This window comes from Chenopodium album, chromosome 17 (genome assembly GCF_948465745.1).
Source record: "Chenopodium album chromosome 17, dcCheAlbu1.1, whole genome shotgun sequence".
NCBI classification, from domain to species: Eukaryota; Viridiplantae; Streptophyta; class Magnoliopsida; order Caryophyllales; family Amaranthaceae; genus Chenopodium; species Chenopodium album.
Genome location: NC_137850.1, coordinates 43,273,979 through 43,297,081, shown reverse-complemented (window position 1 = coordinate 43,297,081; position 23,103 = coordinate 43,273,979). Strand labels below are relative to the sequence as shown.

General features: G+C 34.4%; 1 protein-coding gene and 3 pseudogenes across 1 annotated transcript; 3 read left to right on the top strand and 1 right to left on the bottom strand.

Moving 5' to 3' along the window:
• The first annotated feature begins 1,351 nt into the window (after positions 1–1,351).
• Positions 1,352–2,302, top strand: LOC145589075 (2-hydroxyisoflavanone dehydratase pseudogene; annotated as a pseudogene).
• A 5,508-nt stretch (positions 2,303–7,810) lies between these two features.
• Positions 7,811–8,782, top strand: LOC145589074 (2-hydroxyisoflavanone dehydratase pseudogene; annotated as a pseudogene).
• Positions 8,783–12,052: 3,270 nt separating this feature from the next.
• On the top strand, positions 12,053–13,306 carry LOC145589793 (putative carboxylesterase 2 pseudogene; annotated as a pseudogene).
• An 81-nt stretch (positions 13,307–13,387) lies between these two features.
• LOC145589794 (sister chromatid cohesion 1 protein 3-like) lies at positions 13,388–19,290 on the bottom strand. Its single transcript, XM_081646479.1, has 14 exons — positions 18,904–19,290; positions 18,196–18,460; positions 18,056–18,102; positions 17,917–17,966; positions 17,651–17,712; positions 17,204–17,544; positions 16,992–17,121; positions 16,772–16,911; positions 16,240–16,679; positions 14,716–14,755; positions 14,576–14,621; positions 14,355–14,487; positions 13,870–14,018; positions 13,388–13,645 (listed from the first exon to the last, which is right to left on the bottom strand). Exons 1-13 carry the CDS (start codon positions 19,025–19,027, stop codon positions 13,920–13,922), a joined length of 1,917 nt encoding a protein of 638 aa, XP_081502605.1. The 5' UTR covers positions 19,028–19,290; the 3' UTR covers positions 13,388–13,645; positions 13,870–13,919.
• Positions 19,291–23,103: the final 3,813 nt, after the last annotated feature.

Here is a 23,103-nt window from a genome sequence, read left to right as displayed (position 1 = left end):
ATTTGCTCATTATTAAATGAGCAAAAATAATTAAATGATCAAATAACCCTGGTATAAATAACAAATTCTAATATATTTTAGGTCATTTAATTAATTGTTTTCTTCACCTGATTATAGTTATTTGAACTTATTAAAACTTAATTTAATTGTAATCTAAACTTGGATGACCGTTATCAAAACTTATTTTTCGTGAACTGAACTTAGCTGAAATTATTTTCCCGAACCTATTTTAACTCCACTAAACTTATTAGACTTGAAATAAGTGAAAAATAAGGTGAATAGAACAGGCCTTAATTTCATTATTCGTCTTATTTAATTGTTTTGATCATTTACTCTTCAAGAAACTAACTTTCAATTACTTATATAGAAAATTATTTATCACGAGACTTTGATTAAATAATCGGTACAATAGTTTTTAATTACTGTTTGATAATTGTTTTTTTTTTTTAATATAGTTGGATTTAACAAAATTAATTTTATTTATTTCAAAAAAAAAAAAAAAACAAAACAAAATTAATTTTATTAATACAAACAAAAGAAACATCTTTGCTAAAAAAAATTCTTACTAGGGGGAAAATGAAATATAAGTTGGTCCGCCAGTAGTTTAAATATTACTCCTAACTTTTTTTTTTTTTTTTTTTTTTTTGAAACCCCAAAAAAAAAAAAAGTAATTTACTTAAATATTACTTCGTACTTTATACTCCCTTTGTCCCAGTTTACTTGCAACATTTTGACTGGACACGCTTGCCGATGCACATGTTTGACCGTCAATATCTTTTATTATAGATTTATATAAGCTGTAAAAAGTTTATATTAAGAAACTATACATTAAAATAGACCTAGCAACATCTTACATGATTACATTAACTTTCATATAATAATTAAAAAAGATGATCAAAGTGAGATATATGAATAGTGCAAAAAGTCAAAACGTTGCGAGTAATTTGGGACGGAGGGAGTACTTCATGTTGAATAATGCTTGGAAGAGTTTAGAATCAATTAACCACAAATAGAACTCAATAACATGTCCTTTTATTTTATTTTTTGAAACAATGTCCAAAAAAAATTATTAGTTAATTTCTCAAACATAATTTCCAAAAATGACGGGAAGGGTAAAAAAAAAAACAATGGTAGCAATGGGATAGAAGGGTAAAGAAACTAATTAAACCGTTACTAAAATCTCTCTCTAATTATTAAACAATATTTTAATGAATGGCCTAGAGAAAATTTTGGTGAAAATTAAGTTTTCAATGCATATAAATTTATCATCAAAGAACAAAGAAATAAAAAATGCATGTAGTAGCTTACACAATATAGACACAAACAACAATAAATATCGCTTAAATTAAGTATGGAATGCGATATTGAAGAAACTGCTCGTGATTTTTTCCCATTTTTTAGGGTTTGTAAAGATGGTCACATTGATAGGTACATCCTTACAACCCAAGTCCCCGCGGGTATTGACCCATTTACCGGGGTTCATACCAAAGACATTGTAATATCAAAAGACCCGAAAATATCGGGCCGGATGTTCCTCCCTAGGTTGGATGATACGGATAGCAAAGATGATAGTCCAAAGAATAGGAGTCTACCAAAGGATAGGAGTCTACCATTGCTTGTTCATTACCATGGTGGAGGCTTTTGTACCGGGTCAGCCTTTGGTCCAATAATTAAGCAATTCTTGAGTAACTTAGTTTCTATGACCCAAGTGGTTGCTATTACTATAGACTATAGGTTGGCACCCGAGAACCCGTTACCCATTGCATATGAAGATAGTTGGGACGCATTCAAATGGATTGCGTCCCATGTAAATAGGAACGGGCCTGAGCCTTGGTTAAATGATTATGTGAATTTTAATCGAGTTATTTTGGCCGGAGAAAGTACTGGCGCTAATCTTGCCCATGATGTTGCAATTAGAGGTAGTGTTGAACCCTTAGAGGGGTTAAAACTTGAAAGTCTATTAGCCATTCACCCGTATTTCTGCACAAAACAACAACGTGAACCTGTAGTTAATTATATATATCCGTCGAGGGATGAGGAACCAAGGTTGAACCCTAATACAGATCCAAGATTATACAAGTTGGCGTGTGATAAGGTACTAATTTGTGTCGCGGAAAAGGATAGGTACAAAGAAAGGGGATTTGATTACTATGATACCTTAGAAACGAGATGGGAAGGCAAGGTTGAACTTGTGGAGACATTGGGGGAAGGCCATTGCTTTCATTTGCTTGATGCTGGCTCCCCAAATATTGACCCTTTGATGGCTAAGCTTGTTTCTTTTATAAATGAGGATTCTTATTAGATGATTTATTACTTCCTTATTTATATTTGTAAATATATATATGTATATCATAAGTCTTAAATTCCTTTTTGTTCTTTTAAGTTCTTCCTACAATTTTGAGTTTTTTCTCGCAAAAAAATTTCAAAGTGGAAGAACAAAAAAAGATTGAGGAATGGACACTATACGTATCTCATCTATACCTTTTTTGAATTGAATATCCCAATAAAATGTCCAATTTTTCTTATAGTAGTGGCTTGTGATCGATTTTACCATTATATATATGAGTATGATAATCAGCATATTATAATAGTTTTCTATCTAAAAAATATGTTGTGATTTCTACAAATTAATTAAAGACATCAATCATTTCTGTTTGTATGAAAAAAAATTAAAATATCCTTGTTGACTTCGATCTAAATTTCGAGTAATATTTTCTCCATGTGTTTTATATGGGTATTTTACTATAGATTTCTAAACTTATACAAGTATCATTTTAGCGAATGCATTTTATAATAACACTTATTTACAACCATTAAGACTTATATAACATTACTCTTAATTTATTAGACTAATTATGAATTGGTTTTTTAATCGTCGTATAGTATATTCTTCTTTAGAACAAATAAATAACTAATATACCTTTGATTTGTGGTCTTGCTTTTTTTTTTTTTTTTTGAAGACAATTTGTGTTCTTACTTATATAAAAGAAAATATGGCAAATAGAAACAAATTATTTTACTAGATGATGATCTTTGATTCAAATAGTTAAATTTCGAGGGCCAATAATCTCTTGCAGACAAAAGATAGATAATTAAATTGCACATCTAGCTAATAGAAATTGAGGAAACTTTTAACGATATTATATTGTTATATTGCCATAATAAAAAGGGTAAAGGGTCAAAAAAATAATTATAATTCTATGCATAGTATAGTATTTACAAAGTATTAATAAATAAATAACCTAAAAATTGAAACCCTGGAAAGAATATAGGAAGAGGGGATCGTCGGATCGGAGATTTAGAGTTATCTGTTTAATTATTTTGAGTTGTATTTGATTAAATTAATTGTTCTAGACAATAAAAATTTCAGATTGTCAACTTATATTTCTAGGAAAAAAAAATTATATGGTTTTTATCAGAGCTTTTTTGGTGCAGCAGGCCACACGGTATGGCCTGCTGCCAAGTCAGTAAAAATAACGGATTACGGAGTATGATGCGTGCATAACGGGGTTACTATTCACGCGCATAACGAGGTTACTGGTTTGTCAGGGTTACTTGTATTTTTCAGGGATTACTTGTATTTTTTTTTTCAGGAGTTACTTGTATTTTTTTTTTTCAGGGGTTACTTTTTTTTTTTTTTTTTCAGGAGTTACTTGTATTTTTTTTTCCTCCAAAGGTTACTTGTATGGATTACTTATTTAAAGGTTACTTGTATGGATTACTTATTTAAGGGTTACTTGTATTTTTTTTTTCAGGGGTTACTTGTATGGATTAATTCAAGGGTTACTTGTATGAGTTACTTATTCAAGGGTTACTTATATAAGTTACTTCAAAGGTTACTTGTATGAATTACTTATTCAATGGTTACTTACTTACTTGTATGAATTACTTATTCAATGGTTACTTGTTACTTATTCAAGGGTTGCTTGTAGGCCCCATACCAAACCAGTAACACCCTACAATTAACCCTTGACCAAAACCGGTAACACCCTACAAGTAACCCATGACCAAACCAGTAACACCCTACAAGTAACCCCTGACCAAAACCAGTAACACCCTACAAGTAACCCCCGACCAAAACCAGTGACACTCTACAAGTAACCCCCGACCAAACCAGTAACACCCTACAAGTAACCCCCGACCAAACCGGTAACACCCTACGAGTAACCCCCGACCAAAACCAGTAAAACCCTACAAGTAACCCCCGACCAAACCAGTAACACCCTACAAATAACCCCCGACCAAAACCAGTAACACCCTACAAGTAACCCCTGACCAAAACCAATAACACCCTACATGTAACCCCTGACCAAACCAGTAACACCCTACAAGTAACCTAACAGGGTAAAGTCGTATCCCCTAATCAAAAATAATTACCTAATTCACTAACTAAAGTAGATAGGGAAGTAGGGTCGATCTCCACAGGGAAACAAGTCTTTTTACTCCTAATTAAATATTATAATCTAAATTATTTAAGTAACCAATATTAAAAGTTAAATATGAAACTAAACTAAAAAGAGTAGGAAAAGGAAGAAAATAATATATAAAAGGATCTAGGGCATAGGTTCACCAATAAATAATACTCCGGGGCAAAATAGGGTAATCAGTCATTGACATTGCATAAATAACATGATTAACAGGCTCTCGCGCCCGATCAACCAACATAGACCTAACAGGCTCTCGCAATTTACTAGATCTAAGTTCTTATTGAAAATAGTCTTTAATATCAAATTAACATCTGCTCGATTCATCAATTTAATATTGCTATACTTTTACAAGCCGCAATTGTAAAACATTAAAACAATTCAACAAGAAATTATCATGCAATACCAATAATCAATAGTAGTCAATCATCAATGCATCAATTAACCAGATTGTAAAGGGCTCTCGCTACGTATTACAATCACACAATTAATTTATCGGTATTAAATCTCATCTCTCGAATCTTGACCTAACCATTTATAAATTAACTTGCCTATTGAAACTAGACCTAAACATTGATTCTCATCTCTCGATTCTTGAATCAATATTGTCAAACTCATGCATAAAAGATAGGCCTAATCTAGTCACAGAGTATTAAATCAATCAATAGGAAATTAATCTAGCATTGATAATCAACAACAATAATTTACCCCTTCATATCATTTATTAGATCCCCATAAACCCTAGAAATTGAACTACTCACACATAATTAAATATAAACTAAGCAAAGCAATAAAATAAATCATGATCAAAGGAATAAAATAAATAACTAAGATTAAGGGAAGAGAAATCGTCACCAAAATAATTCTGGAATTAATCAAAGAAATAAGAACAAAGGTTTAGTGAGAGAGTTTAGAGAGAGAAAACTGAGTAGAGAGAGAAAGTCTAAGAGAAAAGATTAAGAGGAGAAGAAGTCGTCCTAAAATCGTATTATGGAGGAGTATTTAACAAAAATCCTAAACTAAAACAAATTAATACGACTCTAATTGTCTCCTAAATAAACACGCGCCCGATCGGGCGAGGCACCGCCCGATCGGGCGCGCCTTTTTATCTTTAATAGCTAATCTCGCGCCCGGCCGGGCGCGTCACCGGGCGCTTCTCCCGCCCGGCCAGGCGCGCCTCCGGGCGCCACCCTTTTTGGCCGGGCGGATCATTTGGGCCAATATTTGGACTTCGATTGGGCTCCAATTCTTCGGGCCAATCTGGGTTTCCTCTTTGGGTCTTGAATACTCGGTCCAAACGCCCCGGTATCACCTCTACCGAGCCCTTAATCACCGGTTCGATGGCTCCAACCGGCCCTGGGCTATAAAATCTGGTTGTGCTTCTCCAGTGCTCGTGATTGCTCCAAAATATCTCGGAAAAATACTCCAAAAGCATAAATCCCTGCAAAAGTCAACCAAATCTACGAAAACACTAGAAAACACCAATTAGTAATACAAGTGGCTCTAAAGAGCCAAAAACACTACTAATTATGACCAAGGGACGGGGGTAAAATACTATATAGAATGGACACATCATAACCCCTGAACAAACTAGTAATACCCTACAATTTTTGACGTAGAATGTTCGATCTAAGATTCCACAAAGAAAAAGAGCTGAAATTTCTTTGGTTCTCATCGATTTCACTACTTCAAATATTGTTGATGAACTTAAGGATAATTAATCACAATTTTTCACAACAATTTACACCCAATTTCTACAATTTCGGGCTTTAATTGTAGCAGTTTAGCAAAGAGGAGAGAGAAAATGGGTAGAGTAGAGATATAGTTGTTGGTGATGTGTGGTTTGACTTAAAGAAGAAGCTAAGAAAATAAGAGAGAGAAAATGGGTGGAGTAGAGATATCCTTGTTGGTGATGTGTGGTTTGGCTTAGAGAAAAAGCTAAGAAAAAAAGGAGATAGAAGAGTTGTGGTATTTAAAAAAAAATAAAAAATAAAAATTAAAAATTGTGGTTGCCACACCGTGTGGCCAGCCACATACAAAAATTTGTGGGTTTTTATTGTATTTTGTAATCTCGTGATTGTTAAGATTTACCAAAATCACAATAATAAGCAAGGAAATATGTTAAAACTTATGAAATTATAACTTTGACGTAATTAAAAATAGTTAGAAATAAAGGTGATTTTGAGAATATGGAAACGTTAATTGAGAGTGTATAAAACATTTTCCTAGACCTTAGGGTTCGTTTGGCATTGATGTGGTTTTCTGTTTTTTGGTTTTTAAAAGTATAGGATATAGTCCCATAATGAATAAAAAATTATTTAAACATATTAAAATTATAATAATTTTGAAAACTGACAACAAAAAAGTGGAAACACCTTTTTCTTGTTTCCTGTTTTTGGTTTTAAAAAAAACAGGAAACTGAAAACCAAAAATGATGCCAAACAAGCCCTTAATTATTACCTAAAGTTTTTTTTTTTTTTTTTTTGTAGAGTTAGCCCTCTAACATGATATCAGAGCCAGCGTGATACAAAGATCACAAGTTCAAATCTCATACACCGTACCCCCCACTTTCAAGTGGAATATTTCGCGGTAGGTGTAGCAAGGGCCTATGATGCATTCACATTTCAAACCCAACAAACTCTTGTGTGAAAGGACATAATAGAGTATAAAATTTATTCTTAGGCCTTAACCATTACCTTTATATTTTGATTGAGTTAGTCCTCTAACAATAACCAAAATTTGTTAAGACCTTATATATTTTTTTTGACGGCTGTTAAGACCTTATATAAATAAAACTTAATTTTTCTTAATTGTTGTTGTATAATTGTAGATACTTTTTCTACTTTTGACTTCTACTCATTTTGTTGTAAATTTTCCAATTAACATCACTAAGTTGTAACTATGCTAATAATTTCTAAAATTAAAAATTGATCATTATACCGTATATCTTTTATTAAAGGATCATAGAATATTAGAATTGAATTTGTTTTTCATACCTATTTTCTCTGTTTAATTGAAGGGTAAAAAGGAGAATCTTAAAGTTTAAAACCAACTTGAGAGTCCATGCAATAATAACATAGAAACATATTGCACATCTAAATTTATTAGTTACTTGTATTTGTTACCTACCAAACAAAATTTCCAAGAATAGCGATTAGAAAATGACAATAATAAAGTTGTCAAAAAGAAAAAAGAAAATGACAATGACAGTAAAGAAAGAGAGGGAAAAGAAATGAATAAGACCATCTAAAAACGAATGGCCTAGAGAAAATGTTGGTGAAGATTAGGTGTAATTATAAAATTACACAAAATATACATATTAAGATTTTCTCATCCAACTTAAGAAATTTAAAATAAAAGGGTGATAAAGTAGTAAATTACACAAAATGGCCACCAATATCAAGAGGGAATTAAGTGTGGAATTAGATTTAGAAGAATTTACTCTAGATTTTTTCCCTTTTTTTAGAGTTTGTAAAGATGGTCACGTTGATAGGTACATCCTCACAGTTGAAGAAAAGCCAGGTATTGATCCGATTACCGGAGTTCAAACCAAAGACATAGTAATATCAAATGATCCTGAAATAACGGGTCGAATATTTCTCCCTAAAATGGATGAAACCAGTGATGATACGGGTGACCCGAAAAGCAAGAAGGGTTTACAATTGTTTGTTCATTTTCATGGAGGGAGTTTTTGTACCGGATCAGCCTTTAGCCCAATTACCAAGGAATTCTTGACCCATTTCGTTTATAGAGCCCAAGTGGTTGCCATAACAGTGAACTTTAGGCTAGCCCCCGAGTACCCCTTACCCATTGCATACGACGATTGTTGGGCCGCATTTAAATGGATAGCGTCGCATACAAATGGGAATGGGTCGGAGCCTTGGCTAAATGATTATGTGGATTTTAATCGGGTGTTCGTGGGTGGGGAAAGTAGTGGAGCTAACCTTGCCCATGATGTGGCAATTAGGGCTAGTGTTGAACCCATTGGTGATGGATTAAAACTAGTTGGGTTACTAGCCATTCAACCTTATTTCGCCACAAGAGAAATCACAAGATTAATCCAATATTTGTATCCGTCGAGTAGAGAATTGAATAATGAACCAAAGTTGAATCTAAATATTGATCCAAGATTGTGCAAGTTGGCGTGTGATAAGGTATTGATTTGTGTTGCGGAAAATGATAAGTTCAAGGAAAGAGGATTAACATATTATTACAGCTTAAAATCAAGGTGGGAAGGGAATGTTGAATTAGTGGAGACATTGGGGGAAGGCCACTGCTTTCATTTGCTAAATACTAAATCTCCCAATATAGAACATTTGATGGCTAAACTTGTTTCTTTTGTTAGAAAGGATGATTAGATTAGATTAGATTAATAATTACCTCTTCATTTGTTTTATTATATATAATAAGCACTCCATAATACTATAACGTATTTTATTACTCGTAGTATGTATATGTATACTATTTTAAAATGTTCAAAAAACTGCCTGCAATTTTTATTATAGCATGGGAAATTAGGTATGTTCCTGTTTTCATCATTATCCTTTTGTTTCCTTTTGTTTTACACACTTATCTTACATTCACAAAGCCAAGGAAAGTGAGTGTGTGTGTGTTTTTTTTAAAAAAAAGTTCTTTTACAAAAAATGGGTGTATGTATGAAAAAGGTGCATTAAAATACGAATTGAGTAAAAAAATATTAGGATTGAAAAGTAAGGTGGTAAAAAATAATATTCCCTTCGTCCTTTTATTAAAGTCCCATTTCTAACATTTATTAATCACATAATAATGAAAAATAGGACTCCAATAAAAGAACAGAGGAATTACTTGTATTTAAAATAGAATAAAGTTTAATTTGGACAATGTTTAAAAAAATTAAAAAGAATAATTTCACTCTTGGACACCAAATTAAACCTCATTAAATGAAAATCGTATGTATTACCATCTTAGCTAGAAATAAATCATGTTTAATTTATATATATATATATATATATATATATATATATATATATATATATATATATATATATATATATATATATATATATATATATATATATATATATATATATATATTAAAAAATACACCATAACAAGTAAGCATCTAATTTAAAAAAAAAAAAATCAAAGTATGTTATGTTAATGGAGAGTTCGTCAACCTACCCAATGCTGGGATGGTTCAAATGGGGTAATTCTACGCTTTGTTGACGTTGAAAAGTACCATAAAACAAAAGAGTAAATTAAACAACAACATAAAAATCTTGAACGTCTATTTTTTTTTTCCTTAATGCCTAACATTAATCCATGAAGTAATAAATACTCCGTAGATTGCTAAAAAAATTCTCTATTAATAAGTGCATATCTCAGGTGAGGTATTAAATATCAACTAGTCTTCTGATCCGTGGAATGCACGGTTTATTTATAGGAATATTATACAAATAATTATTTTTTAATATATTTATACTGGCAAATGAATAGTTTATAGAGGAGATCGAAGAAGAGGTAAAAATTGAATGCAATTGTAGTAGAAACTAAACTGAAGGAAAGTGAACCAAACAACATTCAATAATTTATACATGTATAGAATTAAAGTTTTTTTTTCATATGAGAAAAGGGAATAAAAAAAGAAAGATTAAATGAAGTGACATGTGGCATTGGAGAAAAAAAAAATGAAATGTACATGTAGGCATGTGGCATTATAGGGATGATGGTTTTTGTTTTTAAATACTAATAAAGTATAGATTCGTCTATTTTTGTGTTATGCATGGGTTATCTAATTATCTTTATAGTAGAGATCTTGCTAACAAGTGTCTCATAGTCGTCACATAACTACTTACGCACTCCGTTTCACACCGATCTTCCCACTTTAACGATACACATTTGTCAACGCATTATTTTGACCATAAAGGCTTAAACTACTCATTGAGAATTTGAGACCGAATACATTAAGAGCAAACATGACTATGTTATGTTTTACATAGTATATAAGTATTAAGATTAAGCGTTAATTAGTGTAATCAATGTTTTTTTTAAATTTAATACCTCTATTTTGTAGTTATATTAGGTTAGTGCTCATGCGATGCACGAATTTAACCAAAAAAAATATTGCGCAATAATAATTGTAGACATTGTCATTTTTTGGATGGATTTAGTTGGAAGAAAATTGGCAATATATATAATTTTTAATGATATTTAATGTATGGTAATGAATAAGGTATAAAGACTAATCACTAATGAATACTCAAAATTCAGGTGAACTTTTTAATACGGAGTATTAAATTTATCAAAAAATCTTGTCAATTTATTATTATGAAATACGATTCTATTGTTTAACAGCTTCTTTTCTAATTTTCACTAATTCAGACCACAAAAATATTGGAAACAACATTACTTGAAAAACGTAAATGTCTAGATGAGTGATACTATAACAACTTTAGTACACCCAAAGGTGACCTTATTTCATTAACCAACTGCAGCAAACAACCTTGAGTAGGCTATCAATATTGGTGTGATTGTACCAAGGGTCAACATTATGCAAGAAATTAGGTCATATCAGAAAGTTGGCGTGAAAAGAATTGTCTATGAAACAGGAAAAAAATTTTATTGCTACAAGCCTATTAGGTTAATACTATACTTCTTCCGTTTCTTTTTAGTTGACACGTTTCTTTAGTCACGTTTGTCAATACACTTATTCAATCATTAATATCTTTAATTATTGATAAGCAAAAATTTTAAAAAGTTGATATTTTGAAAGTATATAACGTTACGAATCTAATAAGATCCCACACGACTATATTTTTCATTACGTATAATTGTATAAAGAACAAAATACGGTCAAATGGAGGTGGATGAATGGTGCTAATGTCAAAACGTGTCAACTAAAAAGAAACGGAGGTAGTACATAACTAGAAAGATTTCGATCAGATTTCAACCCTTATAGCCTTACGGGTAGGGATGGCAACTGGTCGGACTCGGAGCGGATTATGCTAAATCCGACTCCAACCGGACAGGAAGTTGGAGGCTATATCCGAATTCGACATCCGACTTCAATATCCGACCTCCGACTCCGAGTTTTTTTTTCGTTATTCAATATAGTTTGAGAAATTGGGCTATTTGGGCCTTTAAAACCCACACCCAATGTCACCATGACCCACACAAAAATCCATTATCTATTGGAGACGGAGTCGAATAATCCATCAAAGTCGAACATTTGTCGGAGTCGGATTTTTTCTTGGATTTTTTGTAGGATCCGACTTCGACCCTCCTCCGACTCAGAGTCAGATTATTTTAACGGAGTCGAAGTCGAATTACTTTTTTTCTCGGACTCGGAGCCGATTTTTTTACCTCGGATCGGGACGGAGTAGGATTGGATCCGAACAGGATTGCCATCCCTACTTACGGGTTTTTTTATCCGATATTTACGAGTCATGTAATTGAAAAATAAAGGGGAAAGATAAGAGAAACTCCACCTCCTCAAGCATCCTCATCTTTCAAATGAGTCACATTTTACTTGATTTAGGAAAGAAAATAAAAATGATAGAAAATCCTGAAATTCTGGTTTCTGTTAAAAAAATCCAGGAAATTCTTGCTCAAGTTAACACCACACGTTGAATATAAAAGAGGACAAAGGCAATCAAATTATTGACACTCCAAAATAAGCAGTTAAAACAACCATTTAAAAAAAATAGGATAGCAAAAAAAAATGGAAGAAGCAATGAAAGCAATGGCTACTGTAAATGTACAAGATGTAACCCATGATCTTCGTCCATTTCTAGTGGTCTACAAAGATGGAAGGGTGCAGAGGTTCACTGGCACCCAACATGTTCCGGCCTCGACCGACACGGTCACGGGGGTGGAGTCCCTAGACGTGGCTGTGCTCCCGGAGGAAGAAGGCGGTGTATCGGTGCGGCTATACAAGCCTGCAGGAGGAGACGTTGGACGGCTACCCGTGTTGATTTACATTCATGGAGGAGGATTTTGTATTGAATCAGCTGCATCACCTATGTACCATAATTATCTGAATGGCTTATGTTCTAAGGCCAATGTGTTGATTGTGTCTGTTGATTATAGGTTGGCTCCTGAGCACCCTCTTCCTGCTGCCTACGATGATTCGTGGGTGGCGATTAATTGGGTTGGTAAGGGAGATGGGCAGGATGTTCACCCTTGGATTAAGGATCGCGCTGATCTGTCTCGAGTTTTCTTGGCAGGGGACAGTGCTGGTGCTAATATAGCACATCATATGGTCAAGCGCCTAGGAAAAGAAAAGATTGAGAACATGGGGTTGAAAGGTGTTATACTAGTCCACCCATATTTCTGGGGTAAGGATAAAATTGGGTCTGAGCTTCAGAAGATCAAGGCTTCTGGGGGGAACCTGGCAGATGAGCTGTGGGGATTTGTATGCCCTGGAACGAGTGGGTTGGATGATCCGCTTATAAACCCGGCCACAGACCCGGAGTTGGCCAATTTGGCTGTAGAGAAGGTGATGGTGTGCGTGGCGGAGTTGGATACACTGAGGGACAGGGGTTTCCAGTACAAGGAGGTCCTGCAGAAGAGTGGCTGCAAGGCTAATGTTGAAGTGGTGGAGACATTAGGTGAGAGCCATGTGTTCCATTTGCTCACCCCTGGCTCACCCAATGCTGCCCCTTTTATGGACCAGGTTGTTGCCTTCCTCAACTCATCTTAAACTGATGCAGTAGAAGCTGAGTTTTCTGAATTTTAGACTATCATAATAAATGACACTATTGTACTATGCCTTGTTAATTATTATAATTAATGCAATGCTTTCGGTCCATGTGCTGAGTTAAGGCATTTCCAATGTGTTTTGTTTTTGTTGATGTTGCAATTGTTTTGTATCTAATTGGTTTGAATTTAGCCATTTTCGCGTAGATTATTGAATTCATAATGCAAGAATTGCAATTGTGGCTTAACAATTAACAAGCGAATCATCAAGCATTGTGAATAGCAAATAACAACTAACAAGCTTAAGTTATCAGTAACATTAACCTACAAGTTACACCTGATATGGTAGCACTACAAAAAGAGTCCTTCTAGGCTTCTAAACATCGAGAACACTACAGACTACAAGAAACATTTCCTAGTACAGGAAAGAGCTGTGTTGCAATACTTAAGCAATCAGCATCATGTCATGGTATCAACTATTATGTGCAACGATCCCTCCCTATTTATGATTGAACAAAAGTTTTTACTCGAACTGCTGTACACTTCTGCAAATTTAATAACACACCTTATTAGTCTCACCAAAAGTTTAGCGTATGAATACAATTTGATGACCATAAGTAGATGAACTGATGTGAAAAACTAAAATGAAAGAAATCAGAGCACATGAACAAAACAAACTAACTCGAACTTCTATGCATAAATAAATCAATAGCTGAATCTAGCTACAAGCTCATTTAACGTGGTACTAGTAAATCCATAGAGATCATACCTGTATATATGGTTTTATCAGGGATAAACACCAATTAATCTGATGCAGCCTCATAGTTGGGCTTTAGAGATATTTGGAGTCAGCTTCAATAAAATATCCCCATAGGGCTCATCCTGTTGAACGTCAATCAGTCCACAATCCTTCAAAACCTGAAGTCAACAGAAACCATCAGAAATGTGATTAATGAAAATACTAAATCATTTTAAGTTAAATCTTGAATACTTTAGTGTATATTAATCAACTGATTTGATGAAAAATATTATTCCTCATAGTTACAACTGTCCATCTTTAGAATTTAGGCAGCTGATACTAGGGGAAAGCTTAGAAATGAGAACAGGCCAATAAGAGACAAATCCCTGTCACGGTGTAGCACAAAAAATAAAAGTTCAATCAAATAGTCAGTGAGGGCTTTCATGAACCAGAGAGGTACTCCTAAAGTCCTAATCCAATTTAAGAAAACCTTGAAATAGCATTTTAAGACTTACCAAAGTTTCATAAAACATCCGTGCACATAACTTCCTTTGTCTTCCTTCCAATATGGTACTTAGACTTAAATTAACAGAACCATCTGTGAAGTTGGATACAGGAGAATGATTTTTCAGAAATTGAGCCACTGCCCTGCAACCCAAAAACACAAGTTTAATCTCACAGCATTGAGCCTAAAATGCTAATGAAGCCTAAAATGTTTAGGAAACATAATGGTGACCTTGTCCTCGCAGACATGGTACCTCCCGTTTGAGCCCCTTGAGAATCTGATACAGGAAGCTAATGTTAACCACAATTCTTGAATTGCATATAACTAACCAGATATGAACAACTATTAATACAGTAGTACATGCAGCTTACCAGTGGGGCTGTTGTTATCTAGTTCCAAAAAAGAGAGCTCCTGCAATCGAAATAGGCAGGTATCTCAGCAATGATAGGCAAAAATACTAACAGTGTGCTAAAGGCAGCTTAATAACTTAAAGATGTCACAGCCAAGAATTAAAGACATCATTTGGACATGTCAAAGGCGAAAAGACATCATTTGGACATGTCAAAGGTGAAAAGACATCATTTGGACATGTCAAAGGTGAAAACTTTTAGAAAGGTTCAGAAATGCAATCACGGCAGTGAAGATTATTTCAGAACTTGAACTTAATATATCTAAATCCTAAAAAGAATGACCCATAAGATACAATTCCAACGCTACATCAAAGATTAAATAACAAAATGGTAGATGAATATCAAAATAACCCTCCGACTAAAAGTATAACATTGGCAGTTATATTGATCTTTGTCAGCATGTTGTCTTCCAGACTAACAAATGAAGCCAACTACTATAATGACACCATGTAGCTAGACACCAATGTGCAATGGGACTCAAGTATAGGCAAGCTAATTGTGTTTAGCACTTGTTGAGAACAGGCCTCTGCAAAACTTTAAAGCTTGCCAGGAAATCCTTAAGCACTGTGGAAATAGGTACATCCCTCCTAGGAGTCCTAGGTGTGCGATAAAAGTTGATCAAAAGTATTCCTAATAATAGCATTCAATAGAATTCGGCGGCTTCTGCCAAGGATCTATTGATTGCTTACATTCTCCTGCTATATTCATTGGGTTGATCATGTTAGTTGTTGGCTATGAGACGGGATGAGCTTTCTTGGCCTTGGTGCCTAGGAGCTTGGCTAAGTTCTAGCCCATTTACAGCTGATTAGGTTGGTACTTAAAAGCAAATTAGGAAGAATATGCTAAATATTTGGAAATGGAGAAGTCTAAAGGCTAATCTAAGTTTCCTTGCTTGCCTTTCAAGAACCAGGGTCCAGAGGTGCCCAACTCTTGTAAGAGATGACAGATGATCAGTGGTTAATTGAGTTCAAGCTTATTGAAAGGTAGTGGCAGGAAATAATTAATAGGGGGGCAGGCACTAGGTCTGTGCTAAGAGAGTGCAACTAGTCAACTGTGTCCTAAGTCGCTAGTCTGGTAATTCCATACAAATGGTTGGCACAAATTGTAGTTATATGAAACAATAAGGTTGATTAACTGAAAAGTGCACTGAGGAGACTGCGAAAGTGTGTTAAGCCACTAGTCCTAAATTTTGCTGGGTGTCTGTGTTGTTGAGTAGCAGAGTACTACAAGATGTGTTCATTCTTGAATGTGTTGCACAAAAATGAGCTACACTGTGTAACCCTTCCTTAAAAGTACAGTTGCATTGCTATTCTCTCATAATCTATAACTTATTCCGTCCCCTGTCTCAGAAATAGAAAAGAACAAATGTTTCTCCTTCTTTTGTCATTGTGGCTTCCTTTGTGCTCCAAATTATCTCCTTTCCCTTCTAAGGCCTTTCTCTATCAATGCCAAAAAAAAAAAAAAAAAGTAGTTCAGAATACTTACATCTGCTTTCATAGAAGCTCTTGACTCGGGAATGTCTGATGGAGCAGTACCTCCATCATCATCCCTATCCTCGAAATTCAAGATTGGTGTTTCTATCTCCGTGGCAGCAGACCGGGTATACATACCCATATCTGATTGTGTATCAGTAGTTCCAAATCTAGGCTCTGAAACTGAACTTGGAACCATTGTGGACGAGGAAGTCGCTGCAGTTTGGGGCTGTGGAGACATTAATAGTGGAGAGGAAGGAAGGAATTGCTCAATGTTGTGTCCAGGCTCACGATCTGCTGATCGAAGACGCTCAATTTCATCACCAACATTGGGAGTATGTGCAGGAGATTCTGCTACCCTAGACTCCAACTGAGCTTCTTCTGTCACAGGCAATTTCAGGTATGAAATTTTTAAGTCTTTGCTTAAAAGATTCTGGAGATTGGCACCCATTCCTGCAACATAACAAAGTTTTTTCATCCATTACAGATTGTTGAGGCAGAGAGAAAATCATCATGCTATTAACTGTATTTGTGAGACTACCTACCAGATATCAGTGGCTCTGAGAAAACCTCTTCATTCTTTTTCTTTTTCTCACTAAACCTCCATAATTCCAAAGCAGAACAAGGCAACTTCTTTTTCTTCTTTACCAAATCAGAGCAATCATTGAGTGCATTTTTCAAAGCCCTGCAATACAAACTCATAAGAATCCAACTGCAATAAATAAGGGGGAAGAAAAGGTAGCCTAATGGAACAGGTAATCATACTCATTAGTCAAGACCAGAGACTCATCAAACAGCTGCTTTCTCTTTCTGTTTCTCTGGCGAGGTTGAGGCTGCTCAGGCTGCTCAGGAGGTGGACTTGGACGGAGTGCCAACACAGTTGATGGAACATTTGCTGTACAAAAATCAAAGTGTTTAGTTTTGAGTAGTTCATACACCTCTTTGTACACAAATTTCAATAGGATGAATGTGCTCACCATGAGAATCGGTAACTACATGAACTTCAGTAGGGGGAGATGAAGGACCACTATACTGCAGTGGTTCATGAGAAGGCATTGGAATTGATGGCGGAGTATCAATTTCCTTCTCAGTCGTGTCCTTTGGGGGAGATATGTTAATATTAGGGTCAACATTCTCCTTATGTGGCCGTAGAATCGGGCTGTGCACATGTACATCATAGTCAGTAGCATCACGCATGACCTCAAATGGTGGAACAATTTCACCTTCAGGCCTCCCATGTTCTTCACTTTGGTTGGGACCTTCGCCATTTTGATTATCAGGACTGGGGATAGGTGGAGCAGGAGCTTCAGGAGGAATGCTGCAATCATGAGGGGATAAGTAAATGTTAAATTTTTAGTTTCACAATGAGCATAACAATAGGATACTCCTATACACCAATATAGAGACATCAGTAAACAGCTTACTCTATCTGCATTGGATCACTCTCCTCCCTGTGCTCAGTGTCCATTGTGCCTGGAATGATATCCTACAGAAATCAATTTCGACATGTTAATTTCTTCCAAGAGAGGGAAAAGAATAGAAACCAAGAAAGACTAACAGCAAGTCTTTGCCAAGTTTATAACCGTGACATGCTTATAACATAGATAATACAAGAGCACTCTTAGGTTCAAAAGTAGCATATCATTGTTACAAACCAGGAGTTAAAGGAAAAGAGAAGGAAACTCATTACATCGTCAAATGTAATCCTGACATAAAGCTCTCTTTCGGAATGATACTGTTCTGTAACACATTCAGAAAGCTTATATCAATACATTAGAAGTTAGAACAATTATGAAAATGACAAAACACTGACAGTACCAAAATGCTACCTTGAAGTGTTATATCCTCTTGGCTTTTATGGTGATCATCCTGGGATCTGAGCAAGCAAAATCACAGTTAATTTACATAAATTCAAAGGTGAAACTCCATTGCACATAAAATGAGCCCGAAATCGAAATACCAAGCTCACCCATCAATAAGATACATATCATCATGCAAATCTATAGCATCAAGTGCATAAGTCTCCGGCAACGTGACGGCATTAAACTGAGCCTGGTTAGCATTTTCAGGCAGATTAACATCGACATGGCGAAAGGCATTCCTCAAACTCACACAAAGAACATTGCAATCATGATGAAGGTACTCAACTTTCTTTGAATATATCCGAACAACACCCAATAGAAGATGTCCTGACATTCTGAGTGCAATTGGAACTTCTGGATATATAATCCTCTCTATAAAACAGTAAAAAAAAAAAAAACACCATTAACATAATCACTATCAACTAATTCTCAACAATTACTAAATATTAGGTTCCACCTAGGTAAAAATTGAATCTTTATGCATTAAACCCAAATATTTCGCAGGCCTTTTATAAAATGAAGATTCAAGAACCCTCAAATTTGTACTTCTTTTTTTTTTTTTTTTTTTTTGAAGCAATTTGTAATTAATAAATCAAAAACCCTCAAATTAATAACTCGGCCTCATCCCGTACAATTATGAACATAATTATAGAAAAGGAAGTATTATTGGTTCCAATACAATTCATTATTACATTTATAATGACAAAAAACATTCAAGTTACTTACTTTATAACCCAAAAAAAATAAAGATTGAATTTTTATTTTTCTGCAAACAACAAAAAAATAAATCAAAATTAAAGAAACATAAAACTAACCAACAGTGGATGGAATATCAGTGGAAGCATAATGAGATTTCTTGAGTTTATGTTGAAGATGAGCAGCACACCAAACAGTACCAAGCGGGCCTTTCCGGGCCAAGAAAGTATGCGAATAAAACATCCTTAAATACCCTTTTCTTGCCGGAAAATGGTATTCCGGTGACCGGAGTACGGCGGCTCAACGGTGGTTTTAGGGTTTTAGAGAGAGAGAGAAAGAGGGGATTGTGATTGTTTGAGCGGTTTATTTTTTCCTGGGTTTTTTTTGTGGGTATTTTAATTGAGTATTTATTGGTACTGTTTATGGGAGGAGGGAAAGTGTGTCTGGGAATTTTCATTTTCCCGCGCTTTGCCTTTGCTGAATTAAGGAAACACCTTCTTTAAAAAAAAAAAAAAAAAAAATTAATAAAAGAAAAATTAAGGAAACACTAATTAAAGTTTTAGAATGAAATCCGACCCATTTTAATGAATTATCTAATGATTCCTTTTAGAAAGGTTGTATGGTTGATTTGATTCTTAAATGAGTTTGGATCTTTTGGGTTGGATGCGTAATTGCGGATTATAAATTTTCCTTATGTGTATGATATTTTACGGATTTTTAATATGGGGTATTTGTTTATTCTTGCTTGATAATTTGATTAGTGGAATTTTTATTTGTAAAAAAAAAATAAAAATAAAAAAAAAGTTTCTAATTGTTAATGGTCTATCGTATAAAGATAGCTAAAAGTACAAGGAAAAAAAAAAGTATTTTGTACATTAAAAATACATATGAGAAAACAAGGCTTCTAGAGGAAGTCGTCGAAAATAAATGGCATGTTTGGTTGACGTGGGAATTAAATTCTCATAGGAAATTGAATTTCATGGAAAGTTATTTCCCTCGTGAAATTTCTAGGAATTTATTAAATTTGTTTGGTTGGCAATGTGGGAATTTAGAAATCCCATGAATTTTGATTGACCTAGGGGGTTAGGTAATTTACTTCCCTTGTTTTATCGCATGAATTTCTTCTTTTCACATTTTTGCTTTTTTGTATCAACCAAACAACTCTTTTCCCTCATTTTATGTTGTCAACTAGACCTGGCAATCCTGACCCGACCCGAATGATCCGACCCATAACCCGAAAGTTGACCCGAAACCATTGACCCGGAAGTGACCTGAACCCGAACTAACCCGACCCGAAAATGGAGTTGACCCGAATTGACCCGACCTGAATGACCTGACCTGAAATTGACCCGACCCGAAATGACCCGAAACCCGAAGTGACCCGACCCGATTTTAACCTGAATTGATTGACCCGAATCAACCCGACCCAAATTGACTCAAATCCTACAATGAATAGGGTGAAATGGTGAATTACTTAGTTTAGGGCTTCTTTCTTCCCTGAGTAATTAGGTACTCACAATTATTTTTTTTTTATATATATTTTTTTAACTTTACTTTATTTTTCCAACTATTTTTTTAAGTGAATTCATTTTGGTGACCCAACACAAACTTGACCTGAATAGACCCGACCTGAATTAACTCGACCCGAAATTGACCCCACCCAAAATTGACCTGAAAATTAATCCTAAAAATTGACCCAATCCGAACAGACACGACCCAAAGTGCTGACCCGAACTCGACCTAATCTGAATTGACCTAACCCGAATGACCCGTTTGCCACATCTATTATCAACCAAACTCCAAAGTTTCTCGAGGAAGCTAGGAGACCAGATGAGGAAGAGGCGTAAGGCATGTATCTAATGAGATGGTTAACGATGACAATCGCATCGAAAAGGTGAAAATGAGCTAAAGCACTACAAATAATAGAAATTCACCCCTTGCGGCATTTCAAATTCAATCAACAAAATGATTAAAATCCCCACCTTATAAAAAGTAAGAGATTATGCTTATGAATAATGTACAAACCAAAATTGCCCTTTAAAATGTTTGTTTACGTTCTTACCCCCATATGTAATTTCTTGCATTTATGTCATTCCACGCGTACAGATTTAATAATGAGTGTTGAGCTTTCTATCTCCTTACATTTATGCTCTTTTATATTATTTATTTATATCATAGGTAAATTTAAAGTTCACCTCTCATGATCAAAATTAATAAGATGACTATTGGATTGATTAATTTGAAAGATCTTTTTACTCAATTAATTATATTAAATGGAAAATGAAATATTGAAATTTATAATGTTTGACAGTGAATGAAGGTTATAGTTTAATTGCATGACAACTTTATCAACTAGACAAGCAAATGATTTTTATTTGTGAAGGTCAAAATTAAAGACTTACATATAATTGTGTTAATGACATTGAGACCAATGAAATGAATATGATGATTTGCGGAACTAGATGTACTAGGAAGAAAGGAAACCAAATTGACTATGGTGAAAAGGGGAAAAAAGCAAGAAGTAAATCAAGGGAATTAACAAGGGTTTAAAGGCTACAAATGGGGCTGTATAAAGCTTTTTTCTACTACACAACTAAATCCACGTTTTTGGAAGAAAATTGCAAATGCAAGCTGATACTGTAATTTCTCTGAGTGTCTAAATGTTAATGTTTATGCAAACTGGGTGTAATTGTTTCTCCTTTTTAGTTTCATATAGTTAATCACATATACTTTATGTAGAGCAACTACAAGGTTGGTGAGAGTATACATTTGCAAAATAGTAAATGATTCGGGAAAACTTTTCCGTTTTTATATGCATATCCAATGTTAAATTACTAATTAAGTTTGTTGATATTTTTAATTATATTCAATCTATTCCAAATTAAGTTTGTTGATATTTTTGCTATATTGCACTGTTGAATAATTGCATAGATGTTTCCTAAGAAAAAAGTTGTACACAACTTGAAAAGTTGTGCAAGAAAAATGAAAAGTTTTAACACAACCCAATATACACATTCCATTGATTTATCAAACTATTTTCTCTAAAAACCCAATGTCGTGAAGAGTTTAAACACAACCCAATATAAACATCAAGAAAGGACAAGCCACCTGCGGCTGCCCTGGTATTAGGAAATGTGTATTCAAAATAATTTATGTATGATCTTCTCCCCTCCTCAGCTAAGGATAAGTCTAAATATGACTAATGTTTTAAACAAAGGTGTGTCCGTGTGTGCAACAAAATAAATTTATATCAAACCAAATACTCTACATTCAAGTAGAGGCACTCCCTCTCCTATTTCTCGCATCCCTCAATCTCTACCATAGTTTCCAATTCCGTCTTTTTTTATACAACACCCATTATCACCACACCTAACACACTACCTTGCTAGCACCAACCACCACAAAACCACACAAGCATCATCTCTACGTTCATGGACACCATCACACGACCACTCATAACAATTCAACCCACCATGAAATCATACACCCAAATAATTTTCACATAATGTAGCCACACCCCCAAACACTCGAAAGCTTACACCCTCACAATGCATATCTACCTTATCTTTGAACCACCTCCACCACCTCCACCACCTCCACCATCCACACGGCCACACCCAAAGGAGAAACCATCCCCTTCCAATAAAAAAATAATAAAAAAAACCAACAACCGTCCGAAATCCAATAAAAAGAAAGACTAGAAAATAGGAAATAACCATTTTAGATCATCAATTGTGGCTTTATACTGTGAGATTCAATCATGAAAATTTTACATATTAATCGAATTTGACAATCAAAATCTTATTAGTGGGTATGAATCAAAGTGGGAAGTAAGAAAGATAAGGGGGTTTCGGAGATGGAGCCCCGACAAAGGTTTGGGCAAGGAGGTAACAACGACAAAGAGTGACAACATTAACATAAGAATAGGGAATGAAGAGAGTGGTGGTGCAATGGTGAAGGACGGAAGGCAGAAAAAAGGAAGTGGATGTCTGAACACTATAAAAAACACACATTACTTGTACTTCGTATATTAAATGACTTTTCTTTCATTTCCCTATCTCTCTCACTTAAATTCACTCCCTTTACCCCATGCAAATCATAATTTCATTATAAAATGCATAATCAACATAGTGTTGTGTTACTCCATAATTCTTAGCACTTTATTTTAAATAGAAGTAGATTAGTATTTTAACATTGTATTAGTATGAATGAATTTTGTGACTAATTTTTGTAATCAATTGTAATGACCAAAATTTTCAAAGACGATCGTCATTATAACCCTACTTTAATCCAAACACGTCAATATGAAAAGACAAAAA

What these genes read in the sequence shown, in the direction of transcription:
- LOC145589794 (XM_081646479.1), bottom strand. Translation starts at nt 19,027, where the DNA reads ATGTTTTATTCGCATACTTTCTTGGCCCGGAAAGGCCCGCTTGGTACT. An exon ending in AGTGATCCAATGCAGATAGA is followed by an intron (nt 17,545 to 17,650) that starts GTAAGCTGTTTA and finishes TCATGATTGCAG; the next exon opens with CATTCCTCCTGAAGCTCCTG. An exon ending in TCTCTGGTCTTGACTAATGA is followed by an intron (nt 16,912 to 16,991) that starts GTATGATTACCT and finishes TTTGTATTGCAG; the next exon opens with GGCTTTGAAAAATGCACTCA.